At 38.0% G+C, this 17282-nt stretch overlaps 3 protein-coding genes across 3 annotated transcripts; 2 read left to right on the forward strand and 1 right to left on the reverse strand.

Annotated features, from left to right (window-relative positions):
- Nucleotides 1-553: 553 nt before the first annotated feature.
- LOC114139415 (cis-aconitate decarboxylase-like) lies at nucleotides 554-4404 on the reverse strand. Its single transcript, XM_028009352.1, has 6 exons — nucleotides 4238-4404; nucleotides 3885-3939; nucleotides 3311-3498; nucleotides 2893-2985; nucleotides 2399-2604; nucleotides 554-1688 (listed from the first exon to the last, which is right to left on the reverse strand). The coding sequence occupies exons 1-6, from the start codon at nucleotides 4250-4252 to the stop codon at nucleotides 764-766; spliced, it is 1482 nt and encodes a 493-aa protein (XP_027865153.1). The 5' UTR covers nucleotides 4253-4404; the 3' UTR covers nucleotides 554-763.
- Nucleotides 4405-5358: 954 nt separating this feature from the next.
- On the forward strand, nucleotides 5359-7220 carry LOC114139651 (uncharacterized). The gene is made up of 3 exons (XM_028009693.1): nucleotides 5359-5545; nucleotides 5633-7070; nucleotides 7217-7220. Exons 1-3 carry the CDS (start codon nucleotides 5389-5391, stop codon nucleotides 7218-7220), a joined length of 1599 nt encoding a protein of 532 aa, XP_027865494.1. The 5' UTR covers nucleotides 5359-5388.
- Nucleotides 7221-7231: 11 nt separating this feature from the next.
- LOC114139416 (putative threonylcarbamoyl-AMP synthase) lies at nucleotides 7232-9384 on the forward strand. The gene is made up of 8 exons (XM_028009353.1): nucleotides 7232-7309; nucleotides 7396-7500; nucleotides 7605-7714; nucleotides 7809-8000; nucleotides 8104-8266; nucleotides 8419-8584; nucleotides 8966-9060; nucleotides 9145-9384. Exons 1-8 carry the CDS (start codon nucleotides 7300-7302, stop codon nucleotides 9228-9230), a joined length of 927 nt encoding a protein of 308 aa, XP_027865154.1. The 5' UTR covers nucleotides 7232-7299; the 3' UTR covers nucleotides 9231-9384.
- The last annotated feature ends 7898 nt before the right edge of the window (nucleotides 9385-17282 follow it).

Raw genomic sequence — 17282 nt, forward strand, 5'->3', positions numbered from 1 at the left:
AAAAATATCCATCCATTCAGGGTCTTTAATCATTTACACTTTAGAGAATCGCTAAGATCTAATATTTCATTTAAACAGAACAAACTGAACCTAGTTCAAGGTGTTAGAAAAGATAATTTATGTCAACTAATCTATAATGGCTTGTAAATAAATGCAATATTTGCCACTTTTTCAAACACAGAGAATGATTCTCTTTCAAGACGTATTGTAGTGGGGTATTTATTTTTACTGCTGATCCAGCCATTAATTCATCCTCTTTATCCCCTATCCTTGAAAAGTTTCAAGAGACCAGTGGCTTCATCAAGCTAAGGAGGTAGATCCAGGAAAGCACACCAGGCCAGTTTTATGTTTACGACATATAATTTATATGATAATATTCAGAGGAGAGTGATGAACTAAGGCAAAACGAAAGAGACAGTTCCACATACTGCAAAGAATGCAGAAGAAAATATAAATACTATAACAAAGAATTATGGCAGCAGTTGTTTGTATACAACTCTATGGTTTATTGATAGATTTTTGCGATACATTTAACTTTCTAATATTTGCAAACATATTATTACACAGCAGTATGATGTACATAAATAGATTACATGAAAAAGAACATTTATGTGAATGTAACTCTCAAACAGAATAATTTGAAGTATAGAATATATACAATTTAAAGAAGCATGAAGATGATAAAATGTACAAATAAGTGTTTATTGGTGACAATGAAACTCATCATATAATGATATATATTAAATATATTTGCAATATATCTTCATTGCAGCTGTGAGAGTAAGTCCTGGCAGTCGTCAAGTCTGTCCAGCTCGTCCACCGCCTCAATCAGCCGCTCAACCTTCGCTGATGGAAGCACTACCTCTGCGTTGTTCCTGAACTTCTTCCTCAGGCTCTCGTTGGTCAGCGGGTTGCGCCAGTGACCGTAGAAGGTATCACAGCGTCCCTTCAGAATGTCTCCTCCCACAAGCGTCACCTGGACCTCCCCGTACATCAGGTTGAAGTTTGCGGGGTTGTCGTGGGGATGCTCCAGTCGAACGCGGCTCAACAGAGCGTGGAGCTCGGGTCGTCTAATGGCGCCAGGGGTGAAGGACTGGACAGTCACCTCACCGTCCAGGAGAGCGCTGCAGGCGTTAAACTGGAAGGAGTGGCGAGCCTCATGCTCTGACTCAGGAAAAGGCCTGTTGATGTATTTAGAGAGGGGGACTCTGAGCAAGATGTCCTGGACTTGATCTGGAGAGATCTTTCCAGGACCAACGCCCACTAGAAGCTTATGGACAGAAGCTGCAGCATCTGCCACCCAGTGCATCCCCAGATGGGCGGGGAAGCGCTTGAAGCCCATGTCTTGCTCCTCTAACAGGAATGCATGGCCATCATGGGGTGAATCTAACGGCTGTGGCTTGTAATCTTCATAAAAAGCACTGAAGCCTGCCACTCCTGCAACAGCATCCAACACCAGAGGACTGGCCTCTAGGCCTCTGGATGCCAGAAGGGCAGCTTCAAGCCCAAGGCGTGAGGCGTTGCCAATGTGGAGGGGTTTAGACTGAGTGGCAGCGTTAGCCATGGGAGCTCCAGCCAAGGAAGCAGCTATCGCCAAGGCATGACTGCACTGAGAGGAATCCAGAGACAAGAGGCGAGCACAGGCTGCTGCACTTCCCATGGGACCGACCACAGTGGGAGGATGAAACCTGGCAAAGGACACACAGAGACCTGAATATCTACTGCATAAACATAATAACTTTTTTAAAAGTTAGGTTGTATTTCAATTCCTAGTGTGTCAAGCATTTCTAGTTGCACCTAAAAATGAGATGATGCAAAGGAAACTTATGCATCTAATTATCCAAAAAAAGCCTCCAAGCTAAATGTGAAGAGTTGTTTTCTCTGCTAGTTCAGTGTTTTTGTGTACCCAAACTGAAAGTATTGAAACTCTGTGCATCATCATAATTTTTGCTGATGAAAACCACATTTCTGTCCTGACTGAACCTGGGATGAGCTTTACCTATTTCAGGAATGAGCAGTGTCAACAGAAAAAGCTCCACTTAGCCAAAGAGAGCCAAAGGTACCACAGTTCAGAGACAAGCCCAAGCACAAAAGTAAGCAAAACATCTCTTAGTTTCTGTGCTGAGGAGGAGAAAAACACTATGAAGCTATGAAAGGCCTCACACATTTAAAGTGTGTGAGGCCTTTGTTGGGTTCACTTTGCACAACTACTTAGTAAAACCTTCCAAAACAGTTATTTTCAGCATATACATTTTTAACTTTAAAAGGAAATATCATCTGCAAAGACATAAAAAAGTATATGATTCAAACCATTAACAAAAATACATACTGTATGTATTTCAGTTACAAATAATCTGGAAGTTCCAGTGTGAATGCAATCCGACTCTGAGGAACTGACCTTTTAGGAATATTGCGGGCCTCGTTGGAGAACCTCATCAGGCGGCCCTGGATCTCGATGCCCACGTTAAACGCGAGTAAGAAGTCCAGACCGCTGGGTTTCCTGCTGGCTGGCATCATGTCACTGAGCGCTAACACACCAGGAAGGACGGCCCCTGATGGGTGAGTTGCTGGATGCCAGGTGTCGTCAAAGTCCATGGAATGAGTCTGCGGTGTGATTAAAAAAAAAAAAGTTTTTTAATTATTTAGTAATACCAAAAGTCATCTCTCTTAGTGGAAAAAAAACATGTCTAAAAAGGTTATGAACTATAGTTTTTTTCTTTTGGATTTGGTGATACACTTTAAATAAACAATGATTTATCCTTAAACAAAGTTACTGTACATAAAGGATCACTTTCAAAATTTTATCCTGATTGTGGTGGTTGGAATTTTCTTTTTTATTACTGATGTAAAATACTAGCAGTCTATTTGTAATAGTAATATAACTACACTTACCGCCACTCCATTGACAAAAGCTGCCAATGTTGGGGAGAGCTTGATGCCTCTTTTTCCATACACTGAGCAGATGTTATCATGGCCGTACATGTGCTGATGTTTAAAAGAAGACAGTTAGTTTTGGTTACAGTAAAAATTAACATGAAATATTAATTTACAGTTGAAAAACAAATATTTAGCTTTCAGTAAGATTGGAATTTGAATATTTGAATACATGTAAAATGCAGTTTTGAATTTGTCCAGTTCTACAGGTTTGCTACAAGCTGAATAATTAAATAAGAGTCAAATAGTGGGACTGTATAAAAATATTCTTCTCACAGCCAAATATAAAATAGAAGTTAATTTATTGAAACTAAAATTACTATCGTAAGTTTACTCAAAAATATAGATATATATTTTCACTTTTTCTATTTCCTACCTTGCAGTGTTGTAGTACCATTTCAAAAACCTCAGTTGTGCTACCAATGAGACCAACTCCAATGCTGTCCAGTACCATTCTTTTACTGCGGTGGAGAACCACCGAGGACAGGTGCTGGGGCTTGACCTTACTGATAAACTTCCCAAAACTAGCAGTGACTGTTTCTTCAGGAGTCGGGCTTCTCAACACTGTTGGAAGGAGAAAAAAATTATTTCTCTTTTACCTGAGGGTTAATGAAGATGTGATGAGTATAGTTTAGAAGGTTTATATAAAGTAAAATATTAACCTAAAATGGTGAAATGAGTTATACATTTACAATGTGCAAATATACATAGAAAATGCTGATTTTAGAATCATTAAGTTTAAAAAGAAGTTTAGGATCTGAATATGTCCAAAACACTAAGCTACACTAATAATCAAAAGTATTCAAATACCACACACTGGAAAGAAAGAAAAAGAAAATTATATGATTATGAGATATGTAAAAGAAACCCTTTCACAATTCAACCACAAAAAGTCTAAAAAAATTAACAAAACAAACAAAAAAACACTATAATGAGCCAGAAATTCTCACCTGCCACAGCAGAGTTGTGGATTCTTCTGGCAGCCCAGATTGGTCTGACGGTTTTCTACAAGTGAGTAAAATGTACAAATGATTTCATGCAATCTTAGTTATGTAAGTACAAGGCTTATCTGATCAGTTTCTGTCTTTGTCAGGCACAGGTGATGTGAAGCAAGTGTCTTAGAAGACAATGGTTTAATAGTAACAACATGCTCTGTTGACAGCTGTAGTTTCTGTATTAGCTTCTGTAACAGTTTTTGCCTCAGAAATGAAAATTATGTTTTAAATGTCATTAAAATGTTTCAAATGCAGTTATGATAGAAAGCATGTTCATGGATTCTTAAATTACATTAATGTTATTTTACCTGCAGCTTGAACATGATGCCTTCTGTATTTTTTCTCGTTGAAAACCTGTTTTCCCCTCAGTGCTTCTCGGGTTTTCTGTGCTGTTAGCTCAGAGTGTCTGAATGATGCTGCTCTAATATTGGGAAGGGTGTCACCTTATATAGCCCAGGTACTAAAACTTGCCTCACAGGAACAAGGAACGAGGTAGGGAATTCCAGGTTCCTGTCTTATTCATTGTTAAAAAATTTTAAGACATGCTACTATGTAATCGCCAAAGTAAAGGAAACTAGTTGATGACATAAGCTTGAAACTCCGCCTACAATCCAAGAGTCTTATACTGGATAAAACTTCATCTGTGCACCAGGAGCACTGAGCATTTCATCTTTGAAGCGTCTTGACCAGGTAATGCTTCAGTTTTATTACTTATTGTTTTCAGAACAAACTTATCTCTTATTGTCTAAAAACATAAAAAGATACATTAGTCAAAAGATTCATAGGTTTACAACACTATATTAGACATTTAGATATCATATCTGGTAATGTGACTAATTAAATTTTTCTGGGCAGGATATAAGCAATTTTGATTAGGAGTGGTAAACTTAAGTTTGTCTAAAACATAACACTATAAGGAACAGGCAAGAAAAGTTGTTGTAAACTGTGTTTTAACTGGATAAACTATCTTAACTATTAAGTTCTTTCTCTTTTTAAGGACTGAAATTACTCAAGAAAAATTGAATGGCATGGGTTGTGATGAATCACTGCTTTGGATCTAAATGCAATTGCTTGTTTTAGATTATACATTACATATTAAAATGTGTGAAAATATTGAAAATATTTGCTCTTTATTGTAGGACATTTTTGTAATTTATAAAAATGATAGAATGCAGACAGATAAACACTTTAAAATCTGCTCTACCTTCTACTCTGGTACTGAGGAACCAAACCTTCGCATAATGTATCTAAAATGAATTCAATAAATGTATGTAAAATAGCTGTGCTAGATATTTGGGTATTTTAAGAAATACAAGGTATGAATCTTAATGGAATGGTACAAACTTAATCAATGAAACATCATCTTAAACAGCTGGTCAGTGTGTGGATTTATAGACTTGGTGAGGTATATTCTCTGTGATATTCTTCATCAGAACAAGAGTCTGTCACTGAAACCATCATGGCTGCATCTGATGGGTTTCCTGCCAGTTTCTATGGGGAACCAGGAGTTTTAGGCATGTTGTCAAATGGGATCAGTGCATTCCTTGTACTTCTACAGAACTTCAACACAGCTCACAATGGCAATGCTCCAGTTGGAGTAGAGAACATTCTCGCAGGTAAAACTGGATGTAAAACAACAAAATTAACCACAGTTTATAGTTCTAAGAAGAGAGCTTATCCCCAATTTGCAACTTTTTTTCCAGGTGTACATCTCATCCTGATTGGTGGTGTATGCCAGCTGGTGGCTGGGCTGCTCTCCTTCCGTAAATACGACCATCTGAGCGGCACCGCCTTCATTGGCTACTCTGCTCTTTGGGCTAGTTATGGTGCAACTAGAATTTACTATGGTGCCCTGCCTGAAAATCCAAATATGACATTAATAATAGATCCGATGATGAGCAATTCATCCATCAACATGATGAGCAACGTGTCTCTTAATAACTCCACGCAGTGCTATTTATGTTTGTCCATGAAAGAGTCAGCAATCGCTGGTCTGGTCCCCTACATCATTCTGTCCTTTCTTCTTGCATTTTGCTCTGCCACAGTCAACTACATCATGCCTTTTGTCTTTGGAGCCATCACAGCCACCTTGATCTTTGAAGCAGTAGCTTTAGCTGCATATTCCTGGGCTCTGATTGTCTCTGGGGTTCTGGAGTTGCTCATTTTGATCTTTGCTATCTATGGTTCAGCGGCTCTTCTCATCAAAGGCCTGACTCAACGTCTAGCCCTGAAAGGTTTTGGTACCCCACTCTTTAATGTTCTCTTACTAGGGACCCCCAACTCAGGAAAAGCTCAGAGTGGAGGCCAGGAGAAGAAGAAGAACACAAAATATGCAGAGCCAATGGCTTTGGGTTTCTTCTGCGACTCCATTGCTCCATCCATCTTTGCTTTCTACAGCTTTGGCTACATGAAATCATTCGGTCTAGGTGTTGCCTGGGTATCAATCATCTCAGTTGCCCAGTTGTTCTCCAGCTATTACGCCCACCTGCGTCAAGATTGCTACCACACCACAAAGTTTGGGTTACACGCCACATATTGGCTGATCAAAGCTTGGGAGGAGTTTGTTGTGTCTGTTTTAATAGTGGAGGACAGTAAAGTTGTCTCTGGAAGGGATGCAATGGTAGGAGACTGGTTCTTTGTGGTGGCAGCCTTGGTGCTCTGTATAGGGAGCCTGAACATGGACGTCCTGGAATTGATCCATAACTTGTTCTTTGTCCTAGTCACAATCTCCACAGTCTCTCAGATCCCCCTGCAGGGTTACTACATCTTCTTTGGAGTAGCTTGTTCTCTCTTCACTGCAGTCTCAATCTATGGCACCTTCACCCGTCTCATCAACACCATTGCAGAAAAGTCTCTCATACCTGTAGGACCACAACCAGTGTCTTCTGAGCAGCTGATTAGGGTTTTGAGATGTAGAAGGTCTAAACAGGGAGATCAGGATGTGCTTCCCCTGGGCGATCAGACCTCAGATGCTCTGTTCTATCTTTCAAATGGGGTTGCAGCTTTGTCAGCTCTTCATTCAAGAAGGATGAGTATGAACCCTTCTCTCCTGCACCTGACCATCCCCTGGGTCCTGATCTCTGGAGCTATCTTCCAGGCCTACGTCAGCAGGTTGCAAGTCACAGGAAGCAGCCGCTTCGGGTCAGTCATCTCTTCCATCTATGTTGTTGTCTGGGCAACATGGACATGGTTTAGATTTGCAGGTATGTTAATGCTAATAGATGAACATAATGACAATATCTGTTGCGATTTAGATGGGAGTCTAATCTTGAATCTCTTTAATTCAGGTAACCAGCTTCATCTCTCAACTGAGGCAGATTATGGTTTTACTGCAGGAGCCATTGCCTTCCTTGTCATCAACGCTTTCCTTATGCTGATTGGTAAGTTTTATCTTTGTGTTTTCTGTGGTCAATATTTCTGTCTGTTTGTTTTGATTATCATGGTAATGTTCTGTTAACCGGTCCAGCTGCTTATAGAAACCTGGTTCTTCTGTTCCTGACAACACTGATGGAGGTGGTTCTTGTTTGCTTCCTTCTCTCCACCCTGAACAAGCTGCCATATAAACTTGAAAGTAAGTTATCATGAGCCACATATGATAACAAGCATTAGTTAATTAAATTTAGATGGATCTTTTCACCTCAATTTATGAACCTTTGACATTATTTTTTCCCACAGTTGCTATGCTTGCATTGGTGTCTCTCATTTGCATATATGGCACTTTTGCGTCACTGATAAACTTCATGTTCTCACAAAGAGTGTTGCCAATGGGCCCTCCTCTCTTTAAGGTAATTACCCTAATGACAAAATGTTTGATCCACTAAGAATTTTCCACTGCACATGAAATATTTTTAACATTTCCTGTATCATCTGTGACTTTAGGAAAAAATGAAGTCAGAAATATCTGAGGAGCTTCCCTGTCCGGTGGCAAGCTCTCACCTCACAAGTGGCCTCTTAAAAATTGCTCAGCTTCTGGAAGAGGGAGGCGTGTGTGGTATTCCCACAGACACTGTGTACGCTCTGGCGGCTTCCTGCAAGAATCCCCAGGCTATAGAGAAAATCTACAACATTAAGGTAAGATACGAATATCTTTCAAGCGCAATGTGGCATTTAATTTCCACTGTGTTTAATTTATGGAAAATCCATCAACATAATGTTGAATATGACTCTCTTCCAGGACCGGCCAGCAGAGAAGCCTATATGCATTTGCATTTCTAGTGTAGAGCAGCTGGTGGCAGCCAAGCCTCCATTCAGCCCTCTGCTGTGGGAGTTCATGAGGAACGTTTATCCAGGAGGCATCAGCTGCATCGTGAGCAAAGGAGACTGGCTACTTCAACTTGGTAAAATTTGCCCCCAAGCTTGTAATCAATCTCTAATGTTTGTCCACTACTGTTAGTCAGAAGATATTGAAGTGACTTGGAACTAAGCTAAAATAAAATGTCACAATGTTATTATTAATATATATATAAAAAAGCAATTTCTTCTTCTGCAGGAGTTGGAGCAGCTTACGACCGCGTTGGCACCAGGGACAGCATCATGATCCGTGTTCCTGACCACACGGTGACTTGCCACTTGTGTGACATGACTGGACCCCTCGCTATTACATCTGCCAATCCCAGTGGAGAACCAGACAGCACCCACCACAGTATGATCATCAAGTAAGATACTCCTTTTTATATAGCCAGTGTGATTTGCATTTCTAAACAAAATTGTCACATTTGACAAGTTTTATTTGTCTTCTTCCAGTACACTTTAGGTGTTTGGTATTAATACAGAACTCTACTAACTCTTATGTTAATATTCAAAATTTTTTCCTGACTTATGGGACATTTCAGGCAGCTTTACATGCCAGTTTTGTCACAATGACTTGACAATTTGTAGATTATGTGTCCGCATTTTAATGACACAGAGCTTATCTTCACTGTTATTCAGTTATTAGATAATTCATTTTCTCTGTGAATCATATATGTTTGTATGCAACTGAAAGTGCCAATCCATCCGACCTTTAATTGTGTGAAATACTTTTTGATGTACTGCAGTCGACTGGGGCACAAGATCCAGGGGGTTCTCTGTGATGGTGACTCAAATGAAGTTATTGGTTCCACTGTGGTCAACTGTCTGAGGATTGATGAAGGTGAAACTCAGAGCAGTTCCTAATTTATTTGTTTCAGATTAACTTCTGACATTTTTTCATGACTAACTCAAACTGTTTCCACAGGAACCATCAACATTGTCAGGGAGGGCTGCGTTCCTGCAGCAAAGGTTCAGCAGATCTTTGACAGAGTGAAAGGCACTATGTTGTGATTATCAACTTCTGAAATGTTTTATTTTACTTTGACAAGTTTAGCTACTTCATTAGTTATGTGTTTTTTCAGTTTCTATGTAAACTTATGTGAGTTTAAAGCATATTACAATGAAATATTGGACAGCTGTTCTGCACTGTTGCTCCAAAAGATTTTATGCTATGTATAAAATATCCATCCATCTATTTTCTGTTCACCCTTGTCCCTAATGGGGTCGGGAGGGTTGCTGGTGCCTATCTCCAGCTACGTTCCGGGCGAGAGGCGGGGTTCACCCTGGACAGGTCGCCAGTCTGTCGCAGGGCAACACAGAGACATACAGGACAAACAACCATGCACACACACACTCACACCTAGGGAGAATTTAGAGAAACCAATTGACCTGACAGTCATGTTTTTGGACTGTGGGAGGAAGCCGGAGTACCCGGAGAGAACCCACGCATGCACAGGGAGAACATGCAAACTCCATGCAGAAAGACCCCGGCCGGGAATCGAACCCAGGACCTTCTTGCTGCAAGGCAACAGTGCTACCAACTGCGCCACTGTGCAGCCTATAAAATAAAATATATCCAAAATAAATAACTAAATAAAAGATGTTTGGCATTTTTCTTTTTTATTCTTTGAAAAAAACCTAATACAGTTAAAATGTATGCAAACAAGTACTTAAAAACTCCAAAAAACAAATATATTAGGGTTGCCACCTTTCATAAATGAAAATAAGGGACCACCAACACAGGTTCTGTGTGCCATAATGACCCGAGTTGCCCGACTCTTGTAGTGTGTTGTGCCCGCAGTAGTAGTATGCTTTATTCTATCCTGGTGATTTTTTTGTAAAGGCATGATCAAGAAAGCAATAATTTATTCATACACATCGAAGGGTGATAGTATCCAAAAATGTAATCCAGTAAGAGCAGCACTACATCAACACATCTTTACTAAAGTAGAAGTGAAAAATATTAGTCCAAGAATTTACTTATGTAAAAGTAAAAAAAATGTGTTCCCTGTGTTTCAACAATGTGAAACACAGAAACAGCCACCTCCAGACCATAGAAGCAAAGTAAGAAATGCAGGATACAGCCTCCTACTAATTCTCCAGCCTAAAAAGTTACTCCAGGTCAGATGTAGTAGTCAGGTATAGCAGTATACACACGCTGGACAGGTGTCAGCAATCCACAGAAACACCAAAGAGGAAGTTCACAGAAGTGAAGTCCTTATGGTTTCCCTACATCTCTATGAGAGAATTGGTGTGAGCTAATATGACCACTCACACCAATAAATCAGTCACACTGTCTCCCCTCACTATCCTAAACAACATGACCCACCTTTTCTCTCAACTTGAGAAGGTCATCACACATGAACACTATTCAGAAAAAAGCCCAGCAAAGAATGGACTTCCTGTGGCTTCTGGACAACTTCTACATTATTGTGTGTTGTGTTTTGGCTCATCAACAAAACAGAACAGGTCCAGAACTGCAACAAACAATTAGATCTGAAGAGAGGATCTTCAGGACTGACATTCCATCCATCCAGGACTGAAACAGCTTTAGGGTCAGGAAAAGGGCAACAAAAATCTATGGTGACCCCACACATCCTGGACACACACAATTTAGACTTTCATCATCAGGTCGCTGCCACAGAGCACTATTTACAAAAACCTGTCACCACAAAGAGTTTCTTTCCACAGGCTGCCTCTCTGAAGAATAGTTAACACTCAGAGTGCCAAGAACAATATTCAGATTAAGCTCATAATTGGCATTTTGGATAAATTTTTCTAAACTCAAATCCAGTAAAGTTGGATACCCTGGTCTGGGGACCAAATACATGTTACAAAAAAACGTTTTTTTGTTGTTGTTTTTTTGTGATACAAAATATGCTTCTATGAGTCCTCAAGGTAGTTTTTAAGAACTGCCTTGAAAATAGTTTGTGTTATCTACAGTAACATTTTATCTTCACTGGTTCATAAGTAGACTTCTACCCATACAATTCTTTTTAAGAAAATCAATCCTAATTAGAAAATAAGTGTACTTATTTTAGGGGGGATATGTAGAGGAATATAATTATATTAATAGTTAAAAATTATGTTGTTTGGTTGGTTCGCACTAAGATATGTTTTAACCTAAAAGAAATATATTGTGTCAAATGGACTGGGTCAATCTGACCTAGAAGTCAGGAAGGAATTCAGATTTGGAGAAATGTCAAATAACAATCATTAAAGAGAGGAAAGTTGTTACTTTAAGCTGTTGTGCAAGAAAGTTCTGGCGCCAGACATTTCTCCTGCTCACTAGCAAAGGAACTGGGCCAGAGCTCAAGACGTGGGAAGGAACCTCTGTTTGGACAGATAAGGAACAAACAATTTGACTAATAGCACTTTTGAAATGGAGCAGATGTGAAGTTAAGAGGTCTGAATATTCCAAAGGAACTTCCAATACAGATCCAGTGTAAGACAGAGCCAAATGAACAACGTAAATGGAGGAAAGCAACGCCGTTGGTCGAGGCTTCCCAATACACACCAGTAGAGCTGGAACTCTATAAAAAACTGATATCAGAAGTAGAAGTCAAGAGATTTTGGATTACTGTAACGATGTGTATGTGATGTTTTGTGGTTCAGCAGATGTGCATTAAATCTCTTCTCATTTGTATATTCTACGAGTTTAGACACCTATAGATTCTACAATAAGTTCTTAAAAGAACTATTACATATCTGTATTTTGTCATCTCTAATCTTTTGACCTTTTCTGTATAAAATCAAATCAATTGAAAGAAGGAAATCTATGATGGAAAATTGTTATAATGTTTTTCAATGTGTTCAGTTTTGTGTGTCTTTAGCTTGTGTCAGTGTTAAAAAGAGTTCCACAGGGCTTGTTGTTTTCATGGTGCTTCACCCAGGCAAAACCTAAAAATAGGACACACATTGCTGAAGTAATGCAGAAATCTTTTGTGAAACCTTTAAAACAACTGATCAGCTAGTGGGGTTGCAAATGTTAATGCATGGCTGACCTCTAACTTTTAGATTTAAGTAAGACTACAATTTTAAAAAGCACATGAATTTTCTGACAAATCACACAGCGTGAAATAATCAAATGACTGCAAGAAAACTTGAAATCAGATTTTGCCTTTTAGTTCTTATCCTAAGTAAAATGAAGACTATCTTTCTCTTCTTTATTTAAAAAAAAAAAAAGAAATTCGTGAACATTTCCAACATGGCTTTTCATGGCACTAAGTGAGTAATTGACATGCCTGATTTCAGTCACTTGTAGCTGATTTCAGTCACTTGTATTTAGATTTAAATTAATTTTTAATTTGGTAATGATCAGATCACTTGCACATCATAATTGTCAGAAAGTGTACGTTCTTAAAAGTAATTTAAAAGTAAGATAACTGCTCACAAAAGGCAAATTATGTAACATACTTAAAAAAAACGCTGGGCATTTGTTTGTTGTCCCGTTGAACCATCATTTCCCCGAAATGCTCTTAAGTGCTAGACCTTTTCTTCCTGATCACAGGTCATGACAAAAGAACAAGTTGCCTCTTTGTTATGTTTTACCATTATTTCCCTTTGAATCACTTACCATCTGAATTCCAGAAATACTTTTTTGATGTGTCTTTCAGCTGATACACTTCAGACAGCACTCAAGTCAGCAGGAACCGGGAGTTTAACTTAGTCACTGTTTTAATTTTTTGTTCTTTGTAATGTCTTGTGATCGTAAAAATATCATCTATACATTATCCAATTACTGTCATGATCAGATGTCTGTATTTCAAGTATCTAAAAACAAACACACTAAACTGCAAATGATATTTAATAATTTGTATGTGTGCTATATACACGTTTTTGGGTTTTGTTTGTCTATCAATAACTTACACTTAAAAATGTTGATTGGATGTTAAAAAGGTGCATCAAACAGTTTTAAAACAACTAGAAATGTTACTAATTTACTCAAACCGTATTCAACAAGCAGACGAAAGAAAATATGTCAAAATGTTATTTTTGGCTGTACTATGTGTCATGTCAGTGATTAAATGTAACTTAGATTAGCTTTTCAAACACAAAAAGAGTATGACAAACATAAAAGAAACCAAAACCAGAGGTTTAGGATTACTCACTTGGAAGAAGTGATTCAACAAAAGCACTATTGTTCTGTTCTTGATGTATGGCTCAACATCACTTCCTTACTTTTCACTCCATCTTTTATCTTTTATCATTAGAAGTTGTTCTTCACTTTTTGCTCTTCTAATTGTGTTAGTTTATTTTAGTACTTAGCATTTATAGTCAGTAAATGCTTGTACTTTATCAATCCATTTTGATTAATAAAGTTACACTTTGACTGAATTTCTAGGTTATTTTTTTATCCCAAGTCTTTTTGAATGTGTAATTACTATTCAATAATAAAGAAAATATATTCACATTAGATTTTTAAGTAGATTATTTAATTATTCATAAACCATATAATGAAACTTGATGGTGTCATATTTGAAAGGTTCTGAAAATATTTAGAAACGTTTACATGTCTATTAAGTCTGTACAAAACGTTGAACTCACCTGCTAGACATTGCTGCTGGTCAAACCTCCCTGGTATCCATTTTCTACTGTGTAGATGGTTGTTTTCCAGCCAGCTCGATCTGATCATCTGCTTGTCTTGTAAGATCAATGAGAAGCATGAATTTTGATTTGATGGACCATTTCTCTGTGTCAGGGCAGAGGGACGGAGCAGCTTTCACCATTCCTCAGTCCTGCACCACAGCTGAAGGTTCATTTGACAAGAAAGCTTGTCGCATGTAAAGCAGATGAAGAAGCTGAGTGTTGTCTGCAGGATGTTCTAAAAGTCTGTCCAACCAGTGTTCCAGTTAACAAGTCCTTCTCAGATTTGGTTACTTGTCCGTCCTGCCACATGACCTTGAACTTGTATCACTTTTCCTCCCTCCTCATCACCACATCATTCTGTTCTTTGGACCTGAAGCGAGGTGCTTGTCCTCATCCTAGACCAGCTCTTCCTGTTTGAAGTTTTATAGATGTTCCAGATGATGGATGGCTTGGCTGACCTTAGATTGTGCACTCCACCTGTTGAAGGCCAAAAGGATGGATTGAAGTGGCAGCTGCAGGGTGTATCCAAAGAGGCCTGTTTCAGAAAGGCACAGTGAAATACCCAGTTGTTTTTTTCATCCATTTTACTAGTAGTAGATGAGGGCATATCACTCATTATCATTGGCCCCATCAGCCTTCTTGTAAAGTGTAAATTGACAGCACTAGACTTTGAATTTCCCTAAAAGTTGGCTTTGGTCAATCTTTACCAAGCTTTCTGACAGTTCTTTTACTGTAGTTCTTCACATCTATTTGTCCAAAAGCTTTACTATGTACTGACTTGCCAGGCTTGGTGGTTGCTAAGAAAATTGTGGGATTTTCTTTCCCCCATAATGAAGATAGTGCTATTGTTTCTGATTCCTCTTCTGAGACTCCATAATTTTGATGGCCTGATCATAATTCAAGGCCACTGAGTCAGCTCATCCTGCATTTTCAATTGTCTTGATGGTGCCTGAAAGAAGCTGATAATGTTGTCCATAAAAGCTTTCAGCAGGGATAGTCTCTACCCATCAGCAGCTTGATTGGATCAAATTCACTGTCTACCATCAATATGGTCCATTATGTCAGACCTTGGAGAGTGACAAAAGGAGCTGTTTTAAACTTTTGGACTTTGCTTTTCAGTAGGTACTGGTGTTCACATTCACAATGGGAAATTAGAGTCTAACAGAGTTAGTGTTGAGGTTTCCCAGGGCTCTGGGTGTGGGCCAGATCTATTTTTACTATGCTTCACCTCGGAAGTATCACAAGGAAATATTTATATCTTTTCCCTTGTTAGAAAAAACAACATGAATCTTTTCTGTCAATGATTCTGTCAAGCTTTTTTATAAGCTATGAATGAAACTCACTGTTCATTTATCATCCTGACTGTGACTCACACACTGGAAAGATTACTACAAAATGTCATGTCAGAAAGAACCCTGATACCAACAGGTGTTTACTGTCAAGAACTAATGCACAGGTATTTAGCAGAAATTAAATTGTTTAATTCAGTTCAATCAAATTAAGACATATTTTATTGATCTCAATTAAATGTAGTAACTCCAAGGTTCTTCAAATAGCTCCTGTAAATGCTGATGGCTGATTATAAATCACTAAATAACTTAGAACCAAAATACTTTACAGATCTGTTATTGTTGTATTAAACTTTCAGACTGCCCAGGTCTTCTTGTTCAAGTCTATGCTTCATCTCCAGAACCAAAACTAAACAAACTTCCTGAAAACAGCAAAACAGCCAAAACACTCAGTTCCTTTAAATCAACGCTAAAGATTGCTTAGATTGCTATTCTCCATAGCCTTTGATTAATACTGTACTACAGCAAATCTGAAGAACCCTCTGACTGAAGACAATTTTTGTGTATGACAAATTACAAATTATTATTATGAAGAGGATGCTGAGTTTTTTACAATTTTCTTGATTTTATGAAGAATCGTTCTTTCTCATCCTTTCCACTTTCATTTCTCCTCCTATGATGGAAATAAGGTTTGCCCTAACCCTAATTCAGTAGAAATCTACAATTATCTCATTTTCTTTTACATTCGAGATGAGATGATTGTTTCCACGCCATGACATAAAGCGGTCCACCAGCTCTCTATACTCAACTTCTTGTTTGAAGATTAGAAAGCAATCTGAGTATTTCTGCAGATGAAGGAACTCAGACCTGTGCTGGAAGTAAGAGGTGTACAGAGTGAAAAGTAAAGGCAAGACTACAGTCCCCTGTGATGCTCATGTGTTGTGTTGACCACCTGGTTAGAAACATGACTCTTCAGACTAACTTGTCTTTTTGTCATGTAATTATTGATCTAGGTGACTGCTGAGGTCTCCATCAGTGTCTTCTGGAGTTTCAGACAAATCAGGTTGAAATGTGATAAATGCAATTCAGCCTCATTTTCTTATGCCGGTTTTGCTGATTTTAATGGATCTATAATGGATCTAAAAGGAGTACATGCAAAATAAGGTAGATCTATAAGGAATAGATACCAAACATAATGAAAATAGACAATTGATAATTTCATCTCCAATTTATCTTTCTTCATGGATACAATTTGGATGTTCATTTTTCATTCAGGTACCACAATTAAGAACTTTGAGATCCTTACCTTGGTTTTATTCTGAATTACTTCTATTCTGTTTTAAGAACTGAATTAACTCACATTTCTAGAAACATAAGTTTCTAGAAAACTGATGCCAATAGAGTGAATGTGGAAAATGACTCTATTGTACTAAGATAATCCAACTTCATTGTTCGACGTCAACCCACCCAACCAGTCAGGGAAAATAAATGACTACATTAAGGAAATTACCAAATCAAAATGTTATGTACTTGTTATGTCAGTGTGGATGACACATTGAACAAATATCCTTGGAACTTTGCTCCGTAAATGATGGACAAAGACACAAAACGTAAAGAATCACATAAGCAGTGTAACCAGTTACCGTACCCTGTGTTAACAAGGTTCATCACCAGGAAGAAGAGATTTAATCAGCACAGGGGATTTCAGAGAAACAGTGTTAAAACGTGAGGGTATGACAAAGGTTATTACATCAGTAGGGTTTAAAGAAGACCGACATTGACCTGACTAGTTCATTCATTCAGTTTTATTATTATTTGTGTAATTTTAACAAACCTATAAAATAACTAAATGCAAACTTTGAATAAATTACCTGCACAGTTGGCATGTATTTTATAGCTCTATTTAAAGATCTTTATGTATATAAATTTATGGGTAATATATATGTAAAAACTGAAAAACTACTGATTCAGAATTCACTCATTTTACAATCAACTTCAGTATAAAAACATTTAATTAGCATAATGAGTTCACATTTCTTTAACATACTTAGATATACTACTGATTTACTATTTACTCTTTTTGTGTTTTTTTTTCTAACCATGCCCAAATATTTCTGGATCAAAATTTTATGTATGAGGCAACAAAGCCCAGCGTTTGAGAAGCCACGGTTCAATGGAAACAATG

This window comes from Xiphophorus couchianus, chromosome 23, assembly GCF_001444195.1.
Source record: "Xiphophorus couchianus chromosome 23, X_couchianus-1.0, whole genome shotgun sequence".
In the NCBI taxonomy this organism is placed as follows: Eukaryota; Metazoa; Chordata; class Actinopteri; order Cyprinodontiformes; family Poeciliidae; genus Xiphophorus; species Xiphophorus couchianus.

Coding starts and splice junctions, on each gene's coding strand:
- LOC114139415 (XM_028009352.1), bottom strand. Junction 3,499..3,884: donor CCACAACTCTGCTGTGGCAG/GTGAGAATTTCT, acceptor TCCTTCCAACAG/TGTTGAGAAGCCCGACTCCT. Junction 1,689..2,398: donor GCCCGCAATATTCCTAAAAG/GTCAGTTCCTCA, acceptor GTCCTTTGCCAG/GTTTCATCCTCCCACTGTGG.
- LOC114139651 (XM_028009693.1), top strand. CDS start 5,389: ATGGCTGCATCTGATGGGTTTCCTGCCAGTTTCTATGGGGAACCAGGA. Junction 5,546..5,632: donor AGTAGAGAACATTCTCGCAG/GTAAAACTGGAT, acceptor CTTTTTTTCCAG/GTGTACATCTCATCCTGATT.
- LOC114139416 (XM_028009353.1), top strand. Junction 8,585..8,965: donor CACCACAGTATGATCATCAA/GTAAGATACTCC, acceptor GATGTACTGCAG/TCGACTGGGGCACAAGATCC. Junction 9,061..9,144: donor CTGTCTGAGGATTGATGAAG/GTGAAACTCAGA, acceptor CTGTTTCCACAG/GAACCATCAACATTGTCAGG.